Genomic DNA, 23,306 nt, shown 5'->3' with positions numbered 1-23,306 from the left:
CTATCAGCTGCTGGCGTAGAACCCTAGAATTGTGCCTTAGTTTCTACTTTAAGAATTATTCCATAATGTTTAGTCAAGACAAGCCAATCAGATTAGAGCTTAACTAATACCCGTGAAGAATACCTTATTTTATTTATTATCTATGCTGATATTTTCAAGACTTGATCTATTTCTATGGAGTAGATATTTGGTCGTTGTATGCAGGAATGAAAGTAACTGATAACATTAAAACGACAGCGCTAATCTTTCAATTGACTATATGCAGATAAAACAAAGAGAAAAAGAAAAAGAAAAGAAAACAACTAAAAGAATGTAGTATGATCTTGTATATCACCACCCCCTTCCCCATCTATTCAACCAGGTTGGCCGTGCTGAGCTGGGCCAGCGCTTCGTGGTCATGTTTCCTCTCCACGTCCTTTTTAAGCAGAGGGTTCATCTGCATTACCCCGACAGCCATCAGAACCCACATCACACCGACCACGAGGACATGGATAGCCGCCAGCCAGACAATGCCCAGATCGGAGGTGCCCATGGTGACGTCCACTCCGTAATGCTTCCAGGAGGAGAGACTGCTTTTCGTTCCGAAGTCGAGGGCCGAGACCATCGCGGCAAGGATGACGACCGTCAACAGCGTGACACCGGTGAAGAAGATGACGATGAGGAGGCGGACTGGACGGCCCATAGCGCCGGCGACTCCCGCGGCGACCACGAAGAAAGCGTTGCTCAGTGCGGCGAGGAAGGCGCCCTCGGAGACCATCACTTTGGTCTGGGCGGATTTCTTGAGATCCGTCAGTTTATGCGGGGTGGCATAGTCCTCGCCCTCAATAGTGACGGTCGAGACATCGATGTTCTTCATGTAGTTGAAGCTGCGTTTGTGGAAGGTCGTCTTTCCGTCTTCCGTGGTGGCGTATCCCCATAGGTAGAAGATGTATTTGTCCGCAAGGTCGAACGAAGAGGCCGTGAGGTTGGATGTCCCAGCATCCGTCAGGTTGATGCCAGTCAGTTGAGATAGCGAGGACGGCGAGATGGACAGGTCTTGTGTTTTGATTGTGACGATAGGGCCCATAAAGTTGCCTGGGACGCCGTTCAGGCCGACAATGAGTAGCATCATTAACGTGCCGAAGGTCATGCCGAAGGGGATCATCGGCCCGGAGCGCTGCATAAAGGATTTGAAATTCATTTTGCTCGAGTGGAGACGACTTGGTCGATTGTTTGTATAGAGATGAAGAAATCAAGAGAATTGGATGGATTGGATGTGTTTGCTGTGCTGGATGATATTCGCATAGAGAAGGCGACTTTGCAGGTCTCTTTATAGGATGATATAGACAGCGTTTTTGCATAGGGCTACCAGGCCCATGGTTGAAAGGGTCTATGCCGATCAATTCTGGCTTCCAGGCACTCACGTTTTCCCTCTATCGGATACGAACTTTCGCATCTTGAGGGCTTTCCAGACTCACTAACATGGCCTAATGACATAACCGTACACTGACGGGATCAGAAATCCAGCTTCGAAGAATGTAGGAGCCTGATTTTCATTTCGAAATAGCAAGGATCTGTCTGCATTTCTGGAGCGTGGTTGTTTTCTGCATGAGATATCTAAAGTTATCTCGGTTCGTATTCGGGTTCGGGTGGATCGTTGGATCGTTTCACAGCAGATAGTTTAATTGATAGTTTAATTGATCACTGATTGGCTACCATCAATCAAGTGTGTCCCTGGAGGGGGTTCCATGGTTATTTTTGAATTGCCAAATGCCAACCGCCAATTACCATCAGCTATTGTGTGGTAGCGCTGTTCGATGAGGATCCGAGTATAGCAAAAATAAGCTGTCCATTATAGATTCACCCAGTCCGGCCAATTTGGAGGCCTGGTTGTCCATAGAGATACTTTAAGTGGAGGTTTGTCGGTCACTTCACTGGTACATTCGGATATGATATCCTCTTCCCGAGCAATACCATTTTTTGAGCTTGAGCAAGGCAAGTGAATTGGCTACTGTCGAGCACTGACGTTGGACGTATGAGGTATGGTTGTCTTTGCAGTCAACATCTGGCAAGGAAACTGGCAAAACCACTCATCAGATCGTTTCCGAAGTTTGCTTCCCAGTTGTGATATCAAGTTGACCACTCAGCCTGTAGGAACTACAAGTGTTGGTGTTCCTGATATCGTATAGACATCGTTTGATGGGTGTGGTTGTGTGATTGAGACTGCTCATTAAAAGCGCAGTGACTTGTGGGATACAACGCAACTTCTTTTGCGGTGACATAGCTTGGGTGTCTGGGCATGGTGTTCTTCAGGCTCCCGATCTCATTGCATGTCCAACCCCCCAAACGCCCGATCCAGCTCTGCACCCTCATCCCGAGGGGAGACAGATGGGAGTTGAGACATATCTGGTCCGGCCGGTTGGCTGTCCAGCAGACTGCGCTCATGCGATGACCCCATACTCGCAGCCGCTCTGCTGGGCTGTAACAGCTTCTCATCTCGATCGAGCCATCCGGGGGCAACGCGCCGTTTCTCAGCGAGATCTCGTTCCCGGATGGATGTCTCCCATCGCTGAATTGCCTCCTGTGCGTCCGCCTGTGTCTTCTTCAGATGCTGTTCGAGAGACCGGCACGCCCCGAGGATCTCCTCCGGGTGAGCGGCGTGTTCTCCACTAGCGGACACCACATATCGGGCCTTACCATCTGGCTGGCTAGCATCGATAGTCACCGATGGAGGGAGACTGGTCGGCACGGTTTTGTACGTGTAGGGTAGGGTGACCGAAGTCGGCAGGTTGACGAAGGGAGACACGGTAAGGGGCACCTGGGCGAGGAGGGGGTGGGGTTCTGCATATCAGCATATTGTGCAATCAAAACCAAGCAGAACCACTTACTATACGATTCATACATGATGCCGTTGTAACCTAGTGCTGAGAGAACATTCAGAACGACAGTCCAATTCCTCCGTATGCCTGGGCTGTTTGTCCCCGCAGCCCGCCCCAGCCATTAAGCATTACTAAGCAGCGATTGGTGCCTCAGTCCGACACAAACAATCGCCCACCGAGGAGGTTCGCCACCAAGCAGCAAACACCTCACAAACCAGCCAGTTACTGCTGGCAATCGCTGCTCTAAAACTAGCCCTTATCGACCATAGTAACCGAGGACCGTTGTGCTCGCCAAGTTTACGTGCTCAGTCTGTCTGCTGGGAATCTTTCGCTAGCATCATCACCGCCTGGCCCAGCCCCGTCCTCCACGCGACCCACGACTGCCGTGTTATTTTCGGTTGTCTTGGCTGCTCGGTGATTTTTTCTCGTCGACTGTGGACGGACACCTATTGGTCTTGTGGAATTCCTGTGGCCTCTTGTCTTCTTTTCCGCGCAGAAAGACCCCTCTTGACGCATCTGACATCAGCTCCTGTCGCCCTGGTTCAGCTCCAGCCGCGGGTCAACGTCAACCCCACCAACACTCCGCCCAGAAGTCCCCTGGGACCCATTTCTGCGACTTGCAAACAATCAGTACTGAGCACACGTTCGTCGGAGTCACCATGGATCGGACATTGGCGCAAGCGGTAACGAACAAGAAGCCGGTCCCTGAGATCGACTTCACCCTCCACACCATGGAGGATGGGACGCAGGTGTCGACGTTGGACAGGGTGATCAAAGGTACGGTGAAGGGCGAAAATTAGTGGAGGAGGTTTACCGAGGGGTTGCAAGAGAGGATGATAAATAGAGGAGACTGACTGACGGGGAATATAACAGAGGTGCAAGCGCCGGCCCTGAACACGCCGACCGACGACCTGTTCTGGTCGCCCGAAGACCCTTCCAAGCCGAACCTCAACTTTCTCAAGCAGCATTTTTACCGCGAAGGCCGTCTTACCGAGGAACAGGCGCTATGGATCATCCATGCCGGCACGCAGATTCTCAGGTCCGAGCCCAACCTGCTCGAGATGGACGCCCCGATCACCGTGTGTGGCGATGTCCATGGCCAGTACTACGATCTGATGAAACTCTTCGAGGTTGGCGGAGACCCCTCGGAGACTCGATATCTCTTCTTGGGTGATTATGTCGACAGAGGATATTTTAGCATCGAAGTAGGGAACAGTGCTTCTTGTTGGTTCATTCACCTCGTTATATGCTAATTGCGTGCAGTGTGTTCTCTATCTGTGGGCCTTGAAGATCTGGTACCCCAACAGTCTGTGGCTGCTGCGAGGCAACCACGAGTGCAGACATTTGACCGACTACTTTACGTTCAAGCTCGAGTGCAAGCACAAATATAGCGATAGGATTTACGAGGCGTGCATCGAGTCCTTCTGCTCCCTGCCGCTGGCGGCCGTCATGAACAAGCAGTTTCTCTGCATCCACGGTGGTTTGAGCCCTGAGCTCCATACCCTGGAAGACATCAAAGCGGTAGGCACTCGCTTTCACTGGTGTTGAATAGATCTTTTGACTGACTGGACACATAGATTGACCGCTTCAGAGAACCCCCTACCCATGGCCTGATGTGTGACATTTTATGGGCGGATCCTCTTGAGGAGTTTGGCCAGGAGAAGACCGGGGAATATTTCATCCACAACAGTGTCCGAGGCTGCTCCTATTTCTTCTCCTACCCAGCTGCATGCAACTTTCTCGAGAAGAACAACCTGCTGTCCATCATCCGTGCCCACGAAGCCCAAGACGCCGGCTACCGCATGTACCGGAAGACTCGAACGACAGGCTTCCCCAGCGTGATGACCATCTTCAGCGCCCCCAATTATCTGGACGTGTACAACAACAAAGCTGCCGTCCTGAAGTATGAGAATAACGTCATGAACATTCGCCAGTTCAACTGCACCCCTCACCCGTACTGGCTGCCCAACTTCATGGATGTTTTCACCTGGTCCCTTCCGTTTGTTGGAGAGAAGATCACGGATATGCTCATTGCTATCCTTAACACCTGTTCCAAAGAGGAGCTTGAAGACGATACGCCAACCACCTCACCCTCGGGTCCCTCGTCCCCCCCGCTGGCAATGGACGTCGAAACCAGCGAGTTCAAGCGTCGTGCTATGAAGAACAAGATTCTCGCCATTGGCCGCCTTTCGCGGGTCTTCCAGGTTCTGCGTGAAGAGTCGGAGCGGGTTACAGAGCTCAAGACCGCGGCTGGTGGTCGCCTGCCTACTGGAACGCTGATGCTTGGAGCCGAGGGTATCAAGCAGGCCATCCATAATTTTGAAGACGCCCGCAAGGTTGACCTTCAAAACGAACGTCTGCCTCCTAGCCAGGAGGAAGTCATTCGCAAGAGCGAGGAGGATAGACGAGTGGCTATTGAACGTGCCCACCACGAAGCTGACAATGACGCCGGCCTGGCCTCTGTGGCACGACGGATCAGCATGTAAGGTTCCCCCTTCCCCCGCAATGATAGACAATACCCACTCTGCAAATCCAATACTAATTCCAGTAGGTCGGCTGGTGCGGGCAAGGGCCGTCGCCACAAAGACGCAACCAGAGAAGCCAAGGAAGCGTGAGAGCACCGGACAGCGGTTTGCGGCTCGTAGGTTCTTCTCGTCTTGATCTTGCAATTCCTTTTCCTCGCATCAGCCTTGTTCACAGATACCCTGTCAGATTTCCTGGAGACCCGGCTCTCCTGTCTGTATAGAGATCCAAAAGAAAGGCCCGGCATTGACCGTGCGGCCCAAGAGGGCCGGTCTTGTCCTCCCGTGTCTATTTTCCATTTTCCTCCTTTCCATGGTGTTTTCACTGGAGCATCATTTCCCGGGAGGCTTATTCGATCTACTTGAGACAGGAGATGGAAGTGAACCCCCCTGCACAAGCCTTGCTACCATCTGTTCTTTCTTGTTCGCTTCCTGGACAGTAGCCTCCGCGTCCGTGACGTTTTGGGCTCTACGAGTTGATGAAGATATACACCACGAATCTCGTTGTTGCCGTTTTGCTTGCCTTGTGATAGTACATGCCAATAATATGTTTATTAGACGCCCATCCTGAAATAAATAACGTAATCACTGTAGACCCGTATCTTGTTTTTCGGATGTCAGTTGTACTCTGTACCCCAGTATACGGTGCCAAGCCCGACTAACTCGCCGCAAGGAAACATACGGATCAAAGAATCCAAACCCACGTCCACCACCCACGCTCCTCGCCAGCCCTCAATGCCTCCCAAACTGCGCGGATCGCTCTCCAGGAGCTTCGCACGTCCGGCAGACCCTACGGGGGTCTTTTACTGCCCGTCATGCGCCGTCTGGAGACGCGCAGCCACAACGCGCAGCAGCGGCAACAGCGACAATCACAGCCGTGGAAGAGGGTCACCATCAACCTCCGCATCCACCGTTAATCACCGGTCTATCGCGACTTCGCCAGGTATCAATGCCCTCCGGAATGTTCCGGCGCGGTTTCGCGAGCTGTACGAGGCGCTGGACAGGGTGAGAGCCGCGGCGCCGGAACAGGTCAATCTTAGTCGGATGCACCTTGCGCTACGCGGGTTGGAGTCGGAGACACCTGTTGTTCGTGTAGCGGGTATGCTTCCCATATATTACTTTTGAAAAAAAAAATTCTTTCCTTTATCTAACGCTTGATAGTCCTGGGATTGAATGATGCAACCGCTGCGCGCAGACTGGTCCGCTTGTTGCTGGCGGACCCTTTGAATCCGAGAGAAGACTGGGAGGATATACTGGATGGACACGATGAGGACTTTTCAAGAGGACTTTTAATAAGGTATGTCCTTTTTTCCCCCTCTTTTCTTTTTGTCTAAACAAAAAGGGGTGCTGATTTCTAGATATGGCGAGGCATCACAGACACTCCCTGGCGATCTTCTGCCTACGATTACGGTCCCGTCTCCCGCCTTGAGGAAAGGGAATATAGAGATCCTTGTCTCAACGATTGGCACGGAGGGAGGCCGCGTCGATGCCGAAATTACCGCGGACACGTTTCTCGTTCCTACCATTGCGATCCCCACCTCTCATTCCGGCCGGTACAATGTGATCAGGAACCCGGTTCATAAGACCTTGGTCTGCGGGAAGGGTGCAGACGGGCTGCTGGCATATAGCAGCATGTTTTCGCGCGCCGCTCTGAAAGCGGATGCCGGGTTGGTTCGTGGCGCCATTGAACTTGCTGTTGCGGACAAGACGGGTACAGGGAATGATCGACTTGCATTTGTGGATATTGAGAAGGCAGAGGTAGCGCTGGCCAAGTTCCGCGAGTCGGTTCGGAACGCATCGGAATACGAGCGTGGTTGGAATACCAGCGGTGTCCAGCCGATTCTAGATTGGCTGTCGTCGTCGTCGTCGTCTCAACCGAAGGGTCATGAAGACGGAGGTCTCAACCCGTTGCTAGAGTCTCTCATTGTGTCTTTGCTCGATTCTACAGCGGCAAAGGCTGCTACGCAGGAGGCCGTGCGGGCCAAGGAGATTGAAGAAGCGGCAATTCCGGATACGGTACGTCAGAACCTCGAGCTGTCCGTGACCGCGTGGGCCGAGAAGGCACACACAGAGCTTCGGGACTCGCTGGAGGAAGGGTTCGCCAGCAAGCGGTGGAAGGGTCTTTCCTGGTGGAAGCTGTTCTGGCGTGTCGATGATGTGGCCATGATTACGTCGGAAATCCTGGAGAAGAAATACCTCCAACAGGCGGAAACGGAGGTGATATACACTGCAGGCAAACTCCAGCAGGCGGGCCTGCTTGACATGCCAGAAAAGCAGCAATCTGCATTCAATTCAAGCATCGAAGAAGCCGGTGCAGAACGCACAGAGGAAAACCCTGCTTTGCCGCCTGAAATTCCTCCCTGGCCAACCCATGTCACGACAAGTCGCGCCCGGCTACTTAATGAGACCGTTCCGTCACTGCAAGCACTCGCACAGAACCTCGTCCTATTCAGCGCCTCAACAACCACATTGACCTCCGCCCTCTCAGCCCTGACCTATGTGTCTTTCCCCGTGACAACTGTCTCGGAGGCCTGCACGTTCGCTGCCGTGGGGTTTATTTACTCGCTGCGCCGCCAGCAAAAGAAATGGGACACGGCGCGAGAGTTCTGGGAGACTGAAGTCCGCGAGGAAGGCCGGACCGCCCTGCTCGAGACGGAGGCAAGCCTGCGCCACACAGTCAGTGAAGGAGGGCTGCCCAGGACAGATGATGTTCCCGGGAACAAGATGAGGGAATCCATCGACCGAGCACGAACAGCCCTCGCGCAAGTAAAATAGGGACGTTATAATAAAAAAGCTTTTCCTCATGTACTATACACTCATATGCCTTTCCCCCATCCCCTTCTATCTGCATTGTTCGCATCATGTAATCTCGATACTACCCGCCGGCACGCCCTGTCTACTTCGTAGCCGCCGCGCAAAGAATTGCATGACGGGCATCATCTCGTCTCTATTCCGGGGCATTCCATCCCCGCGTCGAGCGTACCGGTGCAGCTCTACGAACTCAAAAGCCTCCTTTGTGCGCTGGACCGCGGTATCCGTCACGGCGGTCGACTCCCTCCCGCCCACAAGGAGGACAGGCGTGCGATTCTTCGATCCGAGCGTACTCGCCGACAGCGGATACGGAGCTCCGATAGAGATCACCCCGGAGAGAGAACCCGTAAGCTCTGTAGAAGAAGAAGAAGAAGATTCATCGACTTCGGCAATCTTAGAGGTCTTGTCCAGCTCTCTTGCGGCCATCAGGGCAGCCATGCCGCCCTGGCCGAATCCCAGCAGCAGAATCTCTCGCAACTGATACCCGCATTTGGCGAGGAGGGTGTCGCGTATAATATTCGAGACGAGGATGCGCGTGCTGCGCGTGAACCCGGCGTCCATGTCGAGCCCGCCCGACGCAGAATCAAACGAGACATCGTCGCCCCAGTGGAATCCGCCGAGGTCGAAGGGGAGTGGCGTCGGCGCCTGCAGCGTGACGATCGTGGTTTCGGGGAGCTGTAGGGCCCGCGCGAATGCAGTAAAGCCTGCGGCAGTGTCGCCCAGACCGTGCAGTAGGAGGAGGATGTTGGGAGCTGGGCCAGAGCCTGGCGACGAGGAGGGGGCTTCGGTGACTGTCACTGTCAGGTTTGGGGGGAAATCGGCCGGCGAGGGGGTCTTTGTCGGCATTTTCTGTTGTGCAATAATAATAATAATAATAATAATAATAATGTACAAAGAGAGCTTTGGTAACGGCCTCGACCTAGCTTACTCCAAAACCCGCCCAGTCAATATGGAGAGAATAATGCCGAGGGAGGTATCTGTACAGTGGGGGGGGAGGTTCTTACTCAATCAGTGGAGATATCTGGTAATTGGTGTACAAGATACATAATGAAAACTGTACGGAAAGAAAGAGTAGGCGGCAAGATAGTTAGATCCCTATAGTTAGTAGTACGGAGTAGTAGGAGTGATGTTATTTGACGTCAAATTGTCAATAGTACCTAATATTATTGTCAATAATGCAGCTGGTGAGGGGCAGCAGCCACACTAGCCCAGCCACGCGTGGCAGTGCAGTGCAAACAGGTGCAAATACCTCAGCCACCAGCTTGGCGCAGCACCGCCAAGCCCCAGTATGATGTCACATGATTGGTCCACGTACTCTCCTACTCCGATGATGATGTTTGGGTGTTTCCACAGTTCCAGCACCTTCTGCAGGAGACGACTTCTAATTATGGCGCAGTCCCAGAGCATCATAATAATGAAACCCATGGAATCACCGGGAGACCCGGCTGAATCGGACGCGTACTCCGTAGTCCTCGCCCATATGGAGCGACCTCCTGTAACCTAATCGGCCCATTGCCCGTATCTCGGCGCTTCGCTTCAGATTGAGAGAGCCACTGCCACTCCTGGTAAACTCCACCGACGAAAAGGAGGGGTCGGTCTCTGTAGGCTGTACCAAAGGATGGACGATTGGATAAGCTGAATCTAACTTCTGCCTAAGGTAATCGAGTTGTTAGTCCCTCCCTCCGTGAGGCTGGTCTTCAGATGATCACGCTCGAGGTGGGGCAGAGGACGAGGGGCAAAGCAACAGAGCTGACCTTTTCTCTTACGGAGGAGTAACTACTCCGTCCTATATAAGGGGAGGGAACCCCTCCATTGTAGTCCTTTTTCTTAATCCATCAAACAATCTCCTGACTCCCTCACTCTTCCACATACCTTCAAATCTACACAAACAGCAAACATGGGTTTTGGCTGGGGTATGTGTTTCCCTGATGGTCTTTTTCTTCTGCTTAGGTGGCAGTCTGTATAGCGGGGTGTACTGAATTGTTGAGGAGCAAGTATCACTGACTTTTGGCCCAATAGACGAAGCTCAAGACGCTCACCGTCAGGTGTATGAGCAGCCTCACCACGAGGCCAAGCTCTCCCACGAGCTGATTGCCGGTGGTGCTTCCTTCGCGGCTTTCAAGGCCTTTGAGGATCACCAGCGCAAGGAGGGTAGGTCACACCCTGTCCACCATTCTTTTTTTTCTTTTTTCCTTCATTGTCTAACTCTGTTCCATAGGCAAGGAGGTCAAGCACGCCTTCGCTAAGGAGCTTCTTGCCGGCTTTGTCGGTGCTGAGGTCGACAAGCTCGCCGAGACCAAGGGCATGGACGAGGTTGACAAGCTTCGCGCTCACCACCAAGCCAAGCAGAGCGCCGAGAGGATGTACGACGAGCACTATGTTCAGGGCCACGGCGCTGACTCCTACGACCCCAGCCGCTACCCTCCCCCGGACCGATTCGGCGGCCCTCGCGGCCCTGGCGGTCCTGGAGGCCCCGGCGGATATGGCGGCCCCGGTGGCCCTGGCGGTTTCGGTGGCCCTGGCGGCCCTGGTGGCCCTGGCGGATTCGGCGGTCCTGGTGGCCCTGGCGGATTCGGCGGTCCCGGTGGCCCTGGTGGCCCTGGCGGCTTCGAGGGCCCCCCGGGTGGCCACCACCACCACCCCCGTGAGGACCGCTGGTAAGCTACTTGCCTGACAGCTGGGTCGACGAGGCGACGGAAATGTCCCGTTAGCGAGTGTATTGAGTGAGAAGAAATATGATATCCTGTATAAAAATAGTAAAGAGTGAATCAGACATTCAAAGACTGTTCCTGGCAACCACGTTGAAGCTGCAGTCAGCATCTAACAAAGTCCAGATAAACCACGACGTTGAAACTATAATTAGTATCTAGCAACTTCCCGATAACCCACTGGGCTGGTCATCCTTGGCGTATCCCCGATGCCTTTGTCAAGTCGAATCGCTTCCTTTGCTTGTGTGTTGCGTGGAAATGGATATCTGATAACAGCCGCTGATCCATGGATGAGGCAAGGCACCAACTCTTCCTGCCTGGGCTGTTCGAGACCAAACAAGGGAAATCATGACTCAGCAACGCCTTAACCTAATTCAGCCGTACACTCAAATTCGTAACATATGATTGGCCAATGTCGACTGTGAGGTCATTGCGTCTTGCACGTGCGCTGAAGCGGCGCTGTGACCTGTCAATGCATGGCCAGCATTTCTTTTCCTCAGCAAATCTTCTTGTGGAAAAAACTTCTAGGCCAGATCAGGGAAGAAGCCATCGGAATCGTGACTTTCTGGAATAAATCGAGTCCCAACGAGCTAACCGTTCTGAGAGCGTGCCAGATTTTTGTTCTCCCCTCCGCTAAGATATGCCTGCCGCTCTGGGCTGACTCGGAGACGTTCTACCCAGCCTTTTCGTTTTCTCGTCCCCGTTTCCATCGCCCACCTGCCCCAATTTGAATACCGTCGTCTGAGTGAAGCTGGGTTTGTCATGTGGGAGCGTGGGGTGAACTTTTCACAATGAAATTCGCCAAGTTCGTCATCCTCGGGGGATATAGCATGAGGCGGTCAGCTAACCCGAATGCTCTAGAGAGTTGGATCAGGAGCTGGTCCCCGAATGGCGGTCTAAGTACCTAGACTATAAGGTAACTATGTCTTTGTGGCTGCATGGCTTTGTCTTCTAGAATTCTTCTTCTAGAATAACGTGCTGACTGAGAGTTGTTTGCAGGCAGGCAAGAAAAAGATCAAAGCAGTCGCTCGCGCCCAGCAGAAAGCCAACAAAAGCCCTCCATACCCAAGCCTTCGTCGAGCGACGGCAGATTTTGGACATCCTTCGACCACTCCGAAAAGTGCACAGAGAGCATCGTCTCTATACCGCAATGGGGCGGAGAAGAGACAGGAGGCAGGAGACGGCTTGCAGGGCACGGCGGGGAACCCACCCTCCCTGTCTCGCTCTACTCCAGGCCCCAGGGATGAACGGCAGCCACTGAGGACCCCAGGGTCTCGATTATCTAGTAACATCGGCGGCTATGGTAGTATCATCTCGTCGCCGCACCAGCATGTGGGTCAGGGTTCTGACCTTGCATCGTTGAAGTTGCCGGACCCGGCGCTCGACCCTCAGGGAGAATCTAATACCCAATTAGCCCGCGAACGGTCGAATCTGGGACCTGGCCCGAAGACTCCGTCTCCTGTGCTGACGAGACAAGAGACTTATACTTCACGCCCCAGCCTAGCTAGCATCCCTGATGGGAAAGGGTCGTCGGTACGGGGGCCGGGCAGCCTGCTGGATTTGAAAGGCAACACGGTGCCAGGCCCATCGATGAGCAAAAAGCTCCTTCAGCGTGTTTTCACCAGCACTGGTGCAGATGACGCCACCAGCAATGTGCCGTTAGAACAGCTGTCAGAAGTCGAGCGTCGACAGGATGAATTCTTTGCTTTCTTAGATAGTGAGCTTGCCAAGATCGATGGCTTCTATCAGATGAAAGAGAAGGAAGCCGCCTCTCGCCTGCAAACCCTGCGGCAACAGTTGCACATTATGCGAGATCGCAGGCTCGAGGATGTTTTGGCCGCCAAAAGAAAGGAGACCGGAAATGGCACCTCGGATCATCCGAACGTATTCATCAATCCTTTCAGCATTCTGGGTATTAAAGATACTATTGCCGGCCGCAACCGAGTGGGGAAGAGTTCCAAGGCGTTGGCCCAAATGGCGACACCCGCAGGGCCTCAGCCACGAGATGCACAGGTCGTGAATCGAAGGGATTTTGCCCGTCGCCCAGACCCGCAAGGGCCTGAAGTTTCCTACCGCTCGGCCAAACGGAAACTGAAGTACGCTTTGCAGGAGTTTTACCGTGGCTTAGAGCTTCTCAAGGCTTATGCGTACCTGAACCGGACTGCCTTCCGCAAGATCAACAAGAAGTACGACAAGGCCGTCAACGCTCGCCCCACCATGAGGTATATGTCGGAAAAGGTTAACAAGGCATGGTTCGTACAGAGCGAGGTGGTCGACAGTCTGATCGTTGTCGTTGAAGATCTTTATTCCCGCTATTTCGAGCGTGGTAACCGCAAAATAGCCGTCTCCAAATTGCGCCGTGTAACCAAGAAGTCTGGCGACTACTCATCCAATACATTTCTGTCCGGGCTCCTGGTAACTGCCGGTACTCTGTTTGCCATCCAGGCACTCGTGTATGCGTCACAACACCTTCATAGTCCTGATTCGACCATTGCAACCCAAACCGGCTATCTCCTGCAGGTAAGTGGCCCCATCTCCTTCGTTAACAGTGTTTGGTGTCTCACTCCCTTGCAGATATACGCGGGGTTTTTTCTTGCAATATTTCACTTTCTTCTATTCACACTGGACTGCATGGTTTGGACGAGATCGAAAATCAATTATGTCTTCGTCTTCGAGTTTGATACTCGAACAGCTTTGGACTGGCGTCAACTTTCAGAGGTAATGCTTTTTTTTTGATTATCCCCCCTCTTTCACCCTGGATCAAAGCTAACAGTTTGTCAGATACCATGCTTTTTCCACTTCCTCCTAGGCCTTTTCATGTGGCTAAACTTCTCATGGGTCAATGAAATGTACATATACTGGCCCGTCGTACTCATCTTCCTCATCCTTCTGGTCCTCTTCTTTCCTGCTCGAATACTGTACTACCGCAGTCGGAAATGGTGGGCATATTCAAACGTAAGCCACTCAATCTTGTTTGCACGGAAGAAGGGAAGTATACTTACTAATCGATCGTAGTGGCGTCTATTGCTCGCAGGGCTCTATCCAGTAGAGTTTCGGGATTTCTTCTTAGGCGACATGTACTGTTCACAAGTATACGCCATGGGAGTAAGTATTAAGTGCATGTCACTGACCGAAAAGGCTTCCGCTTACTTGATCCAGAATATCGAGTTATTTTTTTGTTTGTATTCACGACACTGGGGAAACCCAGAACAATGCAACTCGTCGCATTCTCGACTACTCGGCTTTTTCACTACCATACCATCGATACTGAGAGCGTTCCAATGTCTAAGGCGTTATGCCGATACCCGGAATAGCTTCCCGCATCTTCTCAACTTTGGCAAGTACATGTTCGGCGTGTTGTACTATGTCAACCTGAGCCTTTATCGAATTGACAAAAGCGACAAACTTCAAGCCACCTTCATCACTTTCGCCCTGCTGAATGCTGTCTATACTTCCATCTGGGATCTTGCCATGGACTGGAGTTTGTGCAATCCATACGCCAAGAATCGCCTTCTCCGCGATACGCTGGCCTTCCGCAACACATGGGTGTACTACGCAGCCATGATACTTGATGTCGTTGTACGGAATAACTGGCTCTTTTATGCAGCCTTTGCGAACGATATACAGCACTCAGCGATACTGAGTTTCTTTGTTTCGCTCTCTGAAGTCCTCCGGAGAGGCGTCTGGACAATCTTCCGCGTCGAGAATGAACATTGCACCAATGTACAACTGGTCAGAGCATCTCGGGACGTCCCATTACCGTACGATGTTTCTTCTCCAGAATTAGTATCAACTGCCGAGGCAACCACTACTCCCGCACCACAAGACCTCCCTCCACAGGGTCAACAGATGCCTACTACTCCATATATGGTATCGGCAGATATGGAGCAAGGAACACCGCTGACTACGGCGCGACCCCGTCGTCCGTCTGTTGTTGCTGGAATCTCCCGTGTGGGTACCATGATGGCCTCTGCGCATGCCCAAGACTTTGAACGTCGGAACAAGAACGATCTTCTCCCCGGAGGTCAAGTGAGCGCTGGGGCCGTCCAAGACCCCGATGATTCGAGCGAGGAAGAAGAGGACACGGGAAATTCAACCGAACCCTCTCTCCACGGCATCATTGATGAAGAACACCTTGATGAGCTCTGAAGTCACATTGCACGCTAATTTCCATGATATAAATACTTACATTTATGATTCTCTTCCCACCTTATCCTAACAGATATGGTTTCTCCTGCTGAAGCCAGCTGTGTGATCAGATAGTATAGATATTTTTTATTTTTTTCTTCTTCACATATAGTCCCAGCTTTGATAGTCTGGGCGCCTAGATAATGAAAATTAATTGAGAATCTACCCTACTCCGTCCGTAGATACTACTCCGTACTATGTAGGAGGCCTAGAAGCTCGCCCGTTAATAACAACACGTGACATCTGTACGATGTCACAGCGGATCTGGGAAGAAGTCAAGGTCAATCGTACATAGCCTGGAAGGATAAGAAACCACGCGAGGAGTTTAAGACTAGCGTATTCGCCCCTTGTACCGCGGCTAGAGTCATGAATTGGTTGGCTAGAGGTATTAATACTCCTCAGCGGGTGTTGGGCAGGGTCTTTGAGGCAGGGCTGGCAGGTGAACAACGACTTGGTTACTTCAGCCAGATGATTATGTTGGACCTCCCAATCACCACCTTATGGCTCACCTCACACTCTGAAACAATCCTAGGCGGCGCTTAGACGGTATGTATCGATAGATCTTTCCACTTCAGTGGTATTGAAGGTCAGGCCACCCTGGGCGGCGCTTAGACAGTCTGTATGAATAGTACTTTCCACTTTGGTGGTAAGTACGAAGGCAAGCGTATCATGTCGGAATTGCTCGAACAGGCAAAAAAAAACGTGTCTTAATGAAGATCAGGCCTGTTACGGCGGAAAAGGCCAGTTTTTCGCGGCTGCTTGAGGCGTGAGCTCTTCACTCATTGTTTCAATATACATATTGTACAGTTCCTTATTTGCCTTTTTTGTCGCTTCCCATCGGCCATTCGAAACCCAGCCAGCATCATCAGTGAAAAGCTGGCTCTTCACAAGATCACACAGATAAAGCCTGTCCTCATATTGCAATTTTTGTTCATCGTGCCTTTCAAGATCATTTTCTGATATCAGAAAGGGGCAGCTGCCCGGGAGCCCCAGCGAAGACCAGTCCTGGTATAAACGAATCAAACAACGGCGTAGGGGAAACAAGCTACCCTGGGAGAATAGTTGGCAGTAAGTGAAGGGCTCCCACAACCTGGAGTCAAGTTTCATAGCATTATAAATGCGATAATTATGTGCAAGGCTGGACATCTCGTAATATTTTGACCTCGAAGCTAACTCATTCTCGTTGGCAGCCTGATCCTTTTGCTCGGGACTAAGGTCATCGAAACCGTCCGGTAAGGCGGGTAAGTCGGGGCCAAAAGTGTAGCCCTTGGGTGGCGTAAGGAACTCGGGGAAGCGAGCTTGTATGAACAAAGGACAAATCTGAGATGATTGCCAATCAATAATTCCTTCAATAATACTAGGCTCATTTGGTGAAACAAAAATATTTCCCAGATGTAAGTCAGTATGCCACACTACAGGGTCTGAAGCGTCTGCCACGCGTGGGTCGCAAGACAAAATTGGTAGGGCCATGTTCACTTTTTCCAGAAGACTTTCATATTCATCGATCGACTGGGATTCGTCGAATTTATGGAGTTGGCGTTGCACCTCCGCTCTTGAACTTCTAATATGAGCAAGCTCTCGCTGGATAATCGATAGCGCATATTCTGGGAAGGACGTCCCTACACTTTATCAGTACTCTCGTCCAACATCACTCAATAGCTCAGGTGTAGGAATACCCACAAGGGCCTATATCTTTTGACACCGATTGGAATATGTCAACGAAATTGCCGTGCCACCAGGTTCGTTTACAGGACGGTCCAATGCAAAATAGTCCTTCCGGATCTAGCTCTGCAGGTAGCGGATACTGTCGACACGCAGCAGGTAACGAGTCACGAAGAAAAAGACTGCCGTATGCTGGAAATGAGATATTGCCAAGCTCCTTCTCAATTTGTACAACTTGGTCGATTATTTTGTAGCGCTCCAAGGTGCTCATTACCTCCCATGTCTCTGACAAGGCAACTCCCCTAATCTTTTCCATGATTATAAACTCCGCGCCGACCGGATTGGCAGCGTCAGAGCTCCAGGCAAAAATTTCCGGGACCCGAATAGACGTCCTAGAACGTACTAGAAAAGGAGAGAATAAGCTACACGCCAAAGCAAGTTATGAACGGAAGCACGCAATACATACGAAACTTCAGAGTGGCAACCTCAGAAGCTGTGGTCAGCGAGGGTGGGCCGGCATTTGGACACGGAATCTTTGCTATGACCTCGTTGCCATCGTCCATGGTAAGAAGGAAAGCTTTGTTGAAACTTCCTTCCAGCTTGACAACGCGAACACACTTTGTTGTATCACTGAAATGTGCTGCAGCTAGGCGACAAAGACCATCGAGATCAAATTTCACATAGCGCAGCTGTTGTTGGGCCTTTTCGTCAACGAGCCATCGACCTGACGTATAACGAAAGAGATCTTCCGTTTTCCCTGCATCCACATTCCACATCGCATTAGTTATTCGATCATCTACCAGCTACATGGAGAGAGCGAAACATCAGATGGCAAACCTATGCGGTTCAGGACAGAAGACTCTTTCATCGTCATTGTTTGGGGAGGAGCTCGGTTTGGGTGGGCGAACGCTACATTAGAATTGCAACGAATAGCAGCTGGAACACTGCAAGATAAAAGCTCTACAGGCAAGGGTCTAGATATCAATTGAAACAAATTTCGAGATGATAGCTGCCTCCACATAGTAAGAACAAATCCGTCTAGAGTGTGATAATCATAAAGATAAGGAGACGGGCGGAAATGGGGGTTAACCAGAGGAGGTGCATATCACCCCAGGAGCCTGTGACAACACCACGTGACATGTGTACGACGTCACATGTCTGCGGCTGGAACCTTCCCCGGAAGACTGTCAAAGCAATCAGTACATCGCCTCTTTCAGACAACAGTCCATCCTACATCTTCCCAGATAACAGGTTTTTCTCTGCTATCATTCAAGAAGATGGCTTCAAACGCCAGATATGAACCTGCTCCTCAGCGGGATTCCTTCGAGGAGCAACGTCAGTTTACCCAGCCCCCGCCTTCTTATCAGGCAACCGATTTTGAGGGCGCGCCTCGCACCGAAGATGACAACGTCCCTGATGATTTCAAGGTATGGATGGAATATGTATATCATTTATTCAAATTGTAGAATGCGACTAACAATCTGGGTTTGGTGTAGTTCGGCGGTACGGTTGCGGAGGGCACTTTGCCCATCCGTATGCAGTTTGTTCGCAAGGTCTACTCTATATTGTAAGTAGTCGTCTGCTCAGTCACCATCTAGGATCTAATCGTTGTCTGTTTTCGATTAAAGGACTGTCCAGCTCCTTCTTACGACGATCATGAGCGCCATTTCCTTCTTCAGTCCTAGCTACCGCACCTGGATCCAGTCCAACTACTGGCTGATGATGGTTTCGGTCTTTGGCGCCCTGGGCTTCATGTTCGTCACCTACTGGAAGCGCAAGTCCTACCCAGCCAATCTGCTCTTCTTGACTTGCTTCACCCTACTCGAAGCCTACTCCATCAGCGTGGTGACTTCCTTCTACGACGCCCGGATCGTGCTGCAGGCTCTCGTCTTGACCGTCGGGATCTTTGTCGCGCTCACCCTCTTCGCGTGCCAAACCAAGTACGACTTCACCAGCTGGATGCCCTATCTGTTTGGGGGGCTCTGGTTCTTGATTTTGTTTGGTTTCATGGCCGCGTTTGTCCCCTTTGGTTCCACCACGGAACTGGTCTACGGCGCGATTGCGGCCTTGGTGTTTTCTGGCTACATCCTGGTGGACACTCAGCTTATCATGCGCCATTATCATGTCGAAGAGGAGATTGCGGCTTCCATCTCGCTCTACCTGGACATTCTCAACCTGTTCTTGGCTATTCTCCGTATTCTGAACAGCCAGAGCAACAATTGAATCCGAAGCTGCCAATCAGGCTAACAACACCCCCACCGAAGGTCTTGATCTTGACTGCGTTAACAGATTGGATGAGAGCGTAGCTCAAGAAGGATTGATTGCTTTTTCTTTCTTTAATATCAACCCCCGTACTAATAACCTCGACATTCGCAACATGCTTGACTGATGGCCATGATGAAGCAGTGGCTTTCCTTACAGTGTTATTTATATTTCATTCGTCTATTAAGCTAGCAATGATGCCGTTATTCAATTGATTTGTTGTAAAGCATCGAATAAAGTAGCCATGCGGCTATATGTACAGGAAGACAATACCATTTAAATATCAAGTATCTTTTCTGTTATATCACAAGAGAAGAAAACACTCAAGGATCGATATATGGCAGTGTGGTATAGTATATATCAGAATCAAAACAAGGAGACTTAACGCCACAGCGATGGGGTAGCAAGAGTAGAAATCCAACCCAAAAGAAAACTCCAAGCAAGGAGTGTGTATATCAATCATAAGATTTGAAAAAGATGAAAGTCGTAGCCACCTTTCTATCCAAGATCTAAGAAAAAAGAAAAGAAAAGAAAAGAACAGACGGGCATAGGTCGAGCTAGTGCGAAGCAACGAAAAACGTATTGGTGATCAGACATACAATCATGACGAGCACGCCGTACAGGACGAGGGCCAAGCTGAGTTTGCGGATGAGCTTCCTGCGCCATTGGCGGGTGGTAGCGCGGATGATCCCACTGTCTGTCAGGGGGCGCGTCAGGCTGTCGGTGTCGTTGTAGTCGTCGTCGGCCTCACGGGCGAGAACTTCGTCAGCGACTTCGTCGTCTTCTTTCATGAGTCGTTGATGGCTCGGAGAGTCCGGGTCAGAGATCTTGTAGTAGAACAAGCCCGGGAGGATGAAGCTGATGCTGGTGCTACCGGTGCTGCCGACGTACGCCAGCACGGCTTCGAGGGACGACACGGTCATGGCCGTGATGTAGCTCAGGATGAGAATCGTAGTGGTTATGAGGGAGAAGCGGAGATCGCTCATCGCATCAGGAGACCGGCTGGTTCGAGCAGCTCCCAATAGGGGATGACGGTGGGGAGAGCCCTCGTGGCTGGAAGAACTGGAGCCGGTCTTTTTCAGCCGCCATTTCAAGACGGCATCCACGGAGGCCCGGCAGGGGTGACACTGCAGCGGGTACGAAAACATCACAAGCATCACGATGGCAGCTCGGGCGATCGTGGCGGGCACGCCGGGTGGGTACATGGACACAATGTTTCCACCGACGTTGTTGCCGAAAGAAAGGTATCCGGTGATGGCGACCAGGACGTAGGTTGCAGCAGAGCTGCCAATGCTGGCAAGAACCACACCCGTCGTCCGAAAGTGGCTGTTGTTTTTAATTTCGTTCATTACCGAGAACATCTAGATACGTTAGATGGGAGGGGGGGGAAATGAACTTGGGGGGGGGTCCTTGTATATGTGAAAGACGTACATTTTGATGACACGTAAAGGCGAAGACAATAACAGGAAAACTGCTTAATGTGGGAATAGGGCCAGCCCATTTGAATACACGGACAGGCCCCCGGTCCGCCATGGTATCCCCTTTGACAAAATGGTACACCACCAAAACAACCAGGTATCCCATCGAGACCAGGGCGGCGACGCTGGTATATTTGAGAGAATCGAGACGTCGAAGATACGACAAAGGAATAACGACCAGCCTAAGGGAGCCTGTCAGTCTCTGTCACTCTTTAGTTTGAGGATATAAAAAGTAGCACCAACATGAACGCAGTGACCCAAAAGTGACGATCAACCAAGAAGTCATAGTCCGGGGTCCCTCCAACAAACCCCTGAACGACACCCGGCATCAGGTCGCCGATTATAATCAAATAGCTCACCCCGACTCCAAAACATTTAATGGCGATGGCCGCGTCGAAGATCACCGCAGCATTGGGATAAGTCAGCTGCGAGAGTGCGAAGAACGAGGCCGAGCCTCTTTCCAAATACTGCGCGCATCGAGACTGCAGATACAGGCCAAAGCCTGACGCAAGGCCTGACCAAAGAATGACAATCACGCCCAGTGTTATTCCCATATGTGACATTGCAAGTGGCATGGCGAGGACTCCGGCGCCGATGACTGTGAGGCGTATCCCACATATGTTAGCAAGCCCATCACGAAGAACGTAGAAGACTCATGAATCCCATGAATCCCATGAATCCCATGAATCTCATGAATCCCATGAATCTCATGAATCTCATGAAATCCATAGAACCATTCTACTGACTTGTATTCACCAAATTTATAACACTGCTAAGCCAACTCGCCTGCCCGGCGTATCCAGCAGCCTGTTTTCCTCGGAGTCCGCGCCTATAAGGGATGTCCCTCTAATTAGCTACTTTTTCTTATTTCATGAGACACCAATGAGAAGAAAAGAATAGATCATTACCTCGGCGCACTCCGGGACGACCCCAAAGAGCCGGTTCCAATTGTAGCCTCGTCGTCTACCATGGTGATGGTCGATATCACGCGATCAAACGACTCGAGAAGGGGGTCGGGCTGGATGCCTGGGGAAGCAGGAAACTCGACAGTTTAGATGCCAGTTCCTCCGACAGGCATAATAGCGATCTGGTGTCGGCAGGGTCCCTCGAAAACGAGTGTCTCGGCAAGGTGAGGGGAAGAGATAGCGAGGGAGAGACGAGAGAAGGAAGTCAACTAATTAATTGCCAACGGGCGGAGACTTGGTTCGGCGGTGGCCACGCAAACTTATCTCCTTATCTTTGCAAACGCACGGCCACGTAAAGTGGACCTGGGAGAGGTTGGAACCACTGGGTTCTTTTTCTTTTACGGTTGCGTTGACTGGCTGACTGGAGTCTTGGTGGGTTTGTATTATTACTTAAGAATTTGACTAGTTACTCCAGAGTCCAGAGTATTGCGGAGTACAGAGTGAGGAGATGATGGGAAAAAAGTGAAGAAAGTGGTCTAACACTAGGTTATCGCTCTATGGACTCGGTCGACCCCATCCCTCAGTTGACAGCAGGGCAAAGGTCTCGTCGTCGAGCACCTTGGTGTTTGCGGCCGTGTTTCCTTCTCTGTTGAATGGCCCTGGGTCATGGAACGCCTCGACAGGACGCACTGTCTTGGAGACCTCTAGGATGGTCCCTCCTTGGATGGGAAACAGCTGCCCTTTGCCACTTCTGTCTCCGATGATTTCGCTGACCTCCGTTTGTTCGATCAGGGCGAGCATCACCTCGGCCACCTCGTCGGGAGACACCCACATGTCTTTGCTTTCATCAACCACGCACATTTTCTCGGGATGTTCGGTCCACAGGGGTGTCTTGATGAGGCCCGGCGCAACGGCGGTGACTCGGATACCACACTCCTTGTCGAGGTTGCTCAATGCCCGGACCAATCCGTTGATTGCATGTTTTGTGGCGACGTACATCGGGGTATTAAAAGCCGGGGTTTGGCCTGCAATGCTAGAAACATGGACAATATGCTTTGGTGTCTTGGATTTGTTTCGCGCAAGGAAGTGAGAGATCGCCAGCTGCGTGGTACGGATCGGATGCGTCAAGTTGATGTCTAGCACAGCGTATCGACCCCCAGCCCTCGGGTCTTTGCTCTGCGGGGTTCCTGGAGGCCTCCAGAAGTTGCTCCAATGCTATAGAGATACGGGTTATTACCAGCAGGGGAAGGTATGGTCTGTAATCATCAGCTTACCGGCTCGTAGATGCCTGCTCCTGGGCACACAATATCGACCTCTCCAAACTCTTGTTCCGCCACCTCAAACATCTTCTCCAACTGTGGCCACTCTATCACATCTGTCTGTTGAAAGATGGCCCGTGGCAATCCACTGGAATACTTGTCGACGACAGCCTGGGCCTCAGGGCGTAACCCGAGGTCTGCAATCAAGACGTTGCATCCATTTTCCAGTAAAAGCTTCGCGAAGCTCAAGTTAATCCCTACAGTACGCATTAGCGTCTGTATCAATTGAACAACATCTCATAAACAGTGTAGTCTACCTGAGCCTGCGCCGGTAACAATGGCGGATTTCCCCTGGACCGAGAAGGCCATTCTGTAGGATACACAAAGGTAGAAGAAGAACCGCCGTGACCATCAAGGGAACGTGTACGATGCAAGACACTCCCCTCGCCCCTTATATCCCGCCATATTATCACCATCGAGCCGAGGGGCTTCAGTGCAGCAAGCGGGGGATTCCAAAGATAGGCGGGGTTGCGTTCTCCATTTCCAACGCTTGCCAACACTTGCCAACACGGCGGATCCACGCCAGTAGCTATCGAATCGAATCGCCTCTGGGACATCCTAGAGTCAAACACCGGGTATGATTTCACGGAGAT

General features: G+C 51.5%; 10 protein-coding genes across 10 annotated transcripts; 5 read left to right on the top strand and 5 right to left on the bottom strand.

The window, feature by feature from the left end:
• Nucleotides 1–204: 204 nt before the first annotated feature.
• Nucleotides 205–1,384, bottom strand: ASPZODRAFT_130437 (hypothetical protein). The gene has a single exon (XM_022722501.1). It carries the CDS (start codon nucleotides 1,178–1,180, stop codon nucleotides 350–352), a length of 831 nt encoding a protein of 276 aa, XP_022582922.1. The 5' UTR covers nucleotides 1,181–1,384; the 3' UTR covers nucleotides 205–349.
• Nucleotides 1,385–2,302: 918 nt separating this feature from the next.
• On the bottom strand, nucleotides 2,303–2,883 carry ASPZODRAFT_140706 (hypothetical protein; the record flags this gene model as incomplete). The annotated part of the gene is made up of 2 exons (XM_022724686.1): nucleotides 2,303–2,820; nucleotides 2,868–2,883. The coding sequence occupies 2 exons, from the start codon at nucleotides 2,881–2,883 to the stop codon at nucleotides 2,303–2,305; spliced, it is 534 nt and encodes a 177-aa protein (XP_022582921.1).
• A 634-nt stretch (nucleotides 2,884–3,517) lies between these two features.
• On the top strand, nucleotides 3,518–5,473 carry ASPZODRAFT_150643 (hypothetical protein; the record flags this gene model as incomplete). The annotated part of the gene is made up of 5 exons (XM_022725647.1): nucleotides 3,518–3,635; nucleotides 3,732–4,063; nucleotides 4,122–4,379; nucleotides 4,436–5,340; nucleotides 5,410–5,473. The coding sequence occupies 5 exons, from the start codon at nucleotides 3,518–3,520 to the stop codon at nucleotides 5,471–5,473; spliced, it is 1,677 nt and encodes a 558-aa protein (XP_022582920.1).
• Nucleotides 5,474–6,115: 642 nt separating this feature from the next.
• Nucleotides 6,116–8,155, top strand: ASPZODRAFT_93002 (hypothetical protein; the record flags this gene model as incomplete). Its single annotated transcript, XM_022730459.1, has 3 exons — nucleotides 6,116–6,479; nucleotides 6,542–6,677; nucleotides 6,739–8,155. 3 exons carry the CDS (start codon nucleotides 6,116–6,118, stop codon nucleotides 8,153–8,155), a joined length of 1,917 nt encoding a protein of 638 aa, XP_022582919.1.
• An 84-nt stretch (nucleotides 8,156–8,239) lies between these two features.
• On the bottom strand, nucleotides 8,240–9,037 carry ASPZODRAFT_63002 (hypothetical protein; the record flags this gene model as incomplete). The annotated part of the gene is made up of 1 exon (XM_022729119.1): nucleotides 8,240–9,037. The coding sequence occupies one exon, from the start codon at nucleotides 9,035–9,037 to the stop codon at nucleotides 8,240–8,242; it is 798 nt and encodes a 265-aa protein (XP_022582918.1).
• Nucleotides 9,038–10,079: 1,042 nt separating this feature from the next.
• Nucleotides 10,080–10,937, top strand: ASPZODRAFT_130432 (hypothetical protein). The gene is made up of 3 exons (XM_022722500.1): nucleotides 10,080–10,104; nucleotides 10,211–10,342; nucleotides 10,410–10,937. Exons 1-3 carry the CDS (start codon nucleotides 10,089–10,091, stop codon nucleotides 10,850–10,852), a joined length of 591 nt encoding a protein of 196 aa, XP_022582917.1. The 5' UTR covers nucleotides 10,080–10,088; the 3' UTR covers nucleotides 10,853–10,937.
• Nucleotides 10,938–11,690: 753 nt separating this feature from the next.
• Nucleotides 11,691–15,048, top strand: ASPZODRAFT_140702 (hypothetical protein; the record flags this gene model as incomplete). Its single annotated transcript, XM_022724685.1, has 7 exons — nucleotides 11,691–11,737; nucleotides 11,761–11,815; nucleotides 11,899–13,419; nucleotides 13,592–13,617; nucleotides 13,830–13,854; nucleotides 13,915–14,004; nucleotides 14,059–15,048. The coding sequence occupies 7 exons, from the start codon at nucleotides 11,691–11,693 to the stop codon at nucleotides 15,046–15,048; spliced, it is 2,754 nt and encodes a 917-aa protein (XP_022582916.1).
• A 765-nt stretch (nucleotides 15,049–15,813) lies between these two features.
• Nucleotides 15,814–17,312, bottom strand: ASPZODRAFT_150639 (hypothetical protein; the record flags this gene model as incomplete). Its single annotated transcript, XM_022725646.1, has 3 exons — nucleotides 15,814–16,706; nucleotides 16,768–17,151; nucleotides 17,216–17,312. The coding sequence occupies 3 exons, from the start codon at nucleotides 17,310–17,312 to the stop codon at nucleotides 15,814–15,816; spliced, it is 1,374 nt and encodes a 457-aa protein (XP_022582915.1).
• Nucleotides 17,313–18,026: 714 nt separating this feature from the next.
• On the top strand, nucleotides 18,027–18,972 carry ASPZODRAFT_150638 (hypothetical protein; the record flags this gene model as incomplete). The annotated part of the gene is made up of 3 exons (XM_022725645.1): nucleotides 18,027–18,176; nucleotides 18,246–18,316; nucleotides 18,378–18,972. 3 exons carry the CDS (start codon nucleotides 18,027–18,029, stop codon nucleotides 18,970–18,972), a joined length of 816 nt encoding a protein of 271 aa, XP_022582914.1.
• Nucleotides 18,973–19,568: 596 nt separating this feature from the next.
• Nucleotides 19,569–23,022, bottom strand: ASPZODRAFT_62637 (hypothetical protein; the record flags this gene model as incomplete). Its single annotated transcript, XM_022729092.1, has 8 exons — nucleotides 19,569–20,372; nucleotides 20,443–20,671; nucleotides 20,733–21,087; nucleotides 21,236–21,333; nucleotides 21,478–21,507; nucleotides 21,984–22,609; nucleotides 22,669–22,910; nucleotides 22,971–23,022. 8 exons carry the CDS (start codon nucleotides 23,020–23,022, stop codon nucleotides 19,569–19,571), a joined length of 2,436 nt encoding a protein of 811 aa, XP_022582913.1.
• Between the last annotated feature and the right edge of the window lie 284 nt (nucleotides 23,023–23,306).

The sequence above is a fragment of the Penicilliopsis zonata genome (assembly GCF_001890105.1).
Source record: "Penicilliopsis zonata CBS 506.65 unplaced genomic scaffold ASPZOscaffold_4, whole genome shotgun sequence".
In the NCBI taxonomy this organism is placed as follows: Eukaryota; Fungi; Ascomycota; class Eurotiomycetes; order Eurotiales; family Aspergillaceae; genus Penicilliopsis; species Penicilliopsis zonata.
Note: the sequence above shows the minus strand (reverse complement) of the source record. Positions and strands in the feature narration are given on the sequence as shown.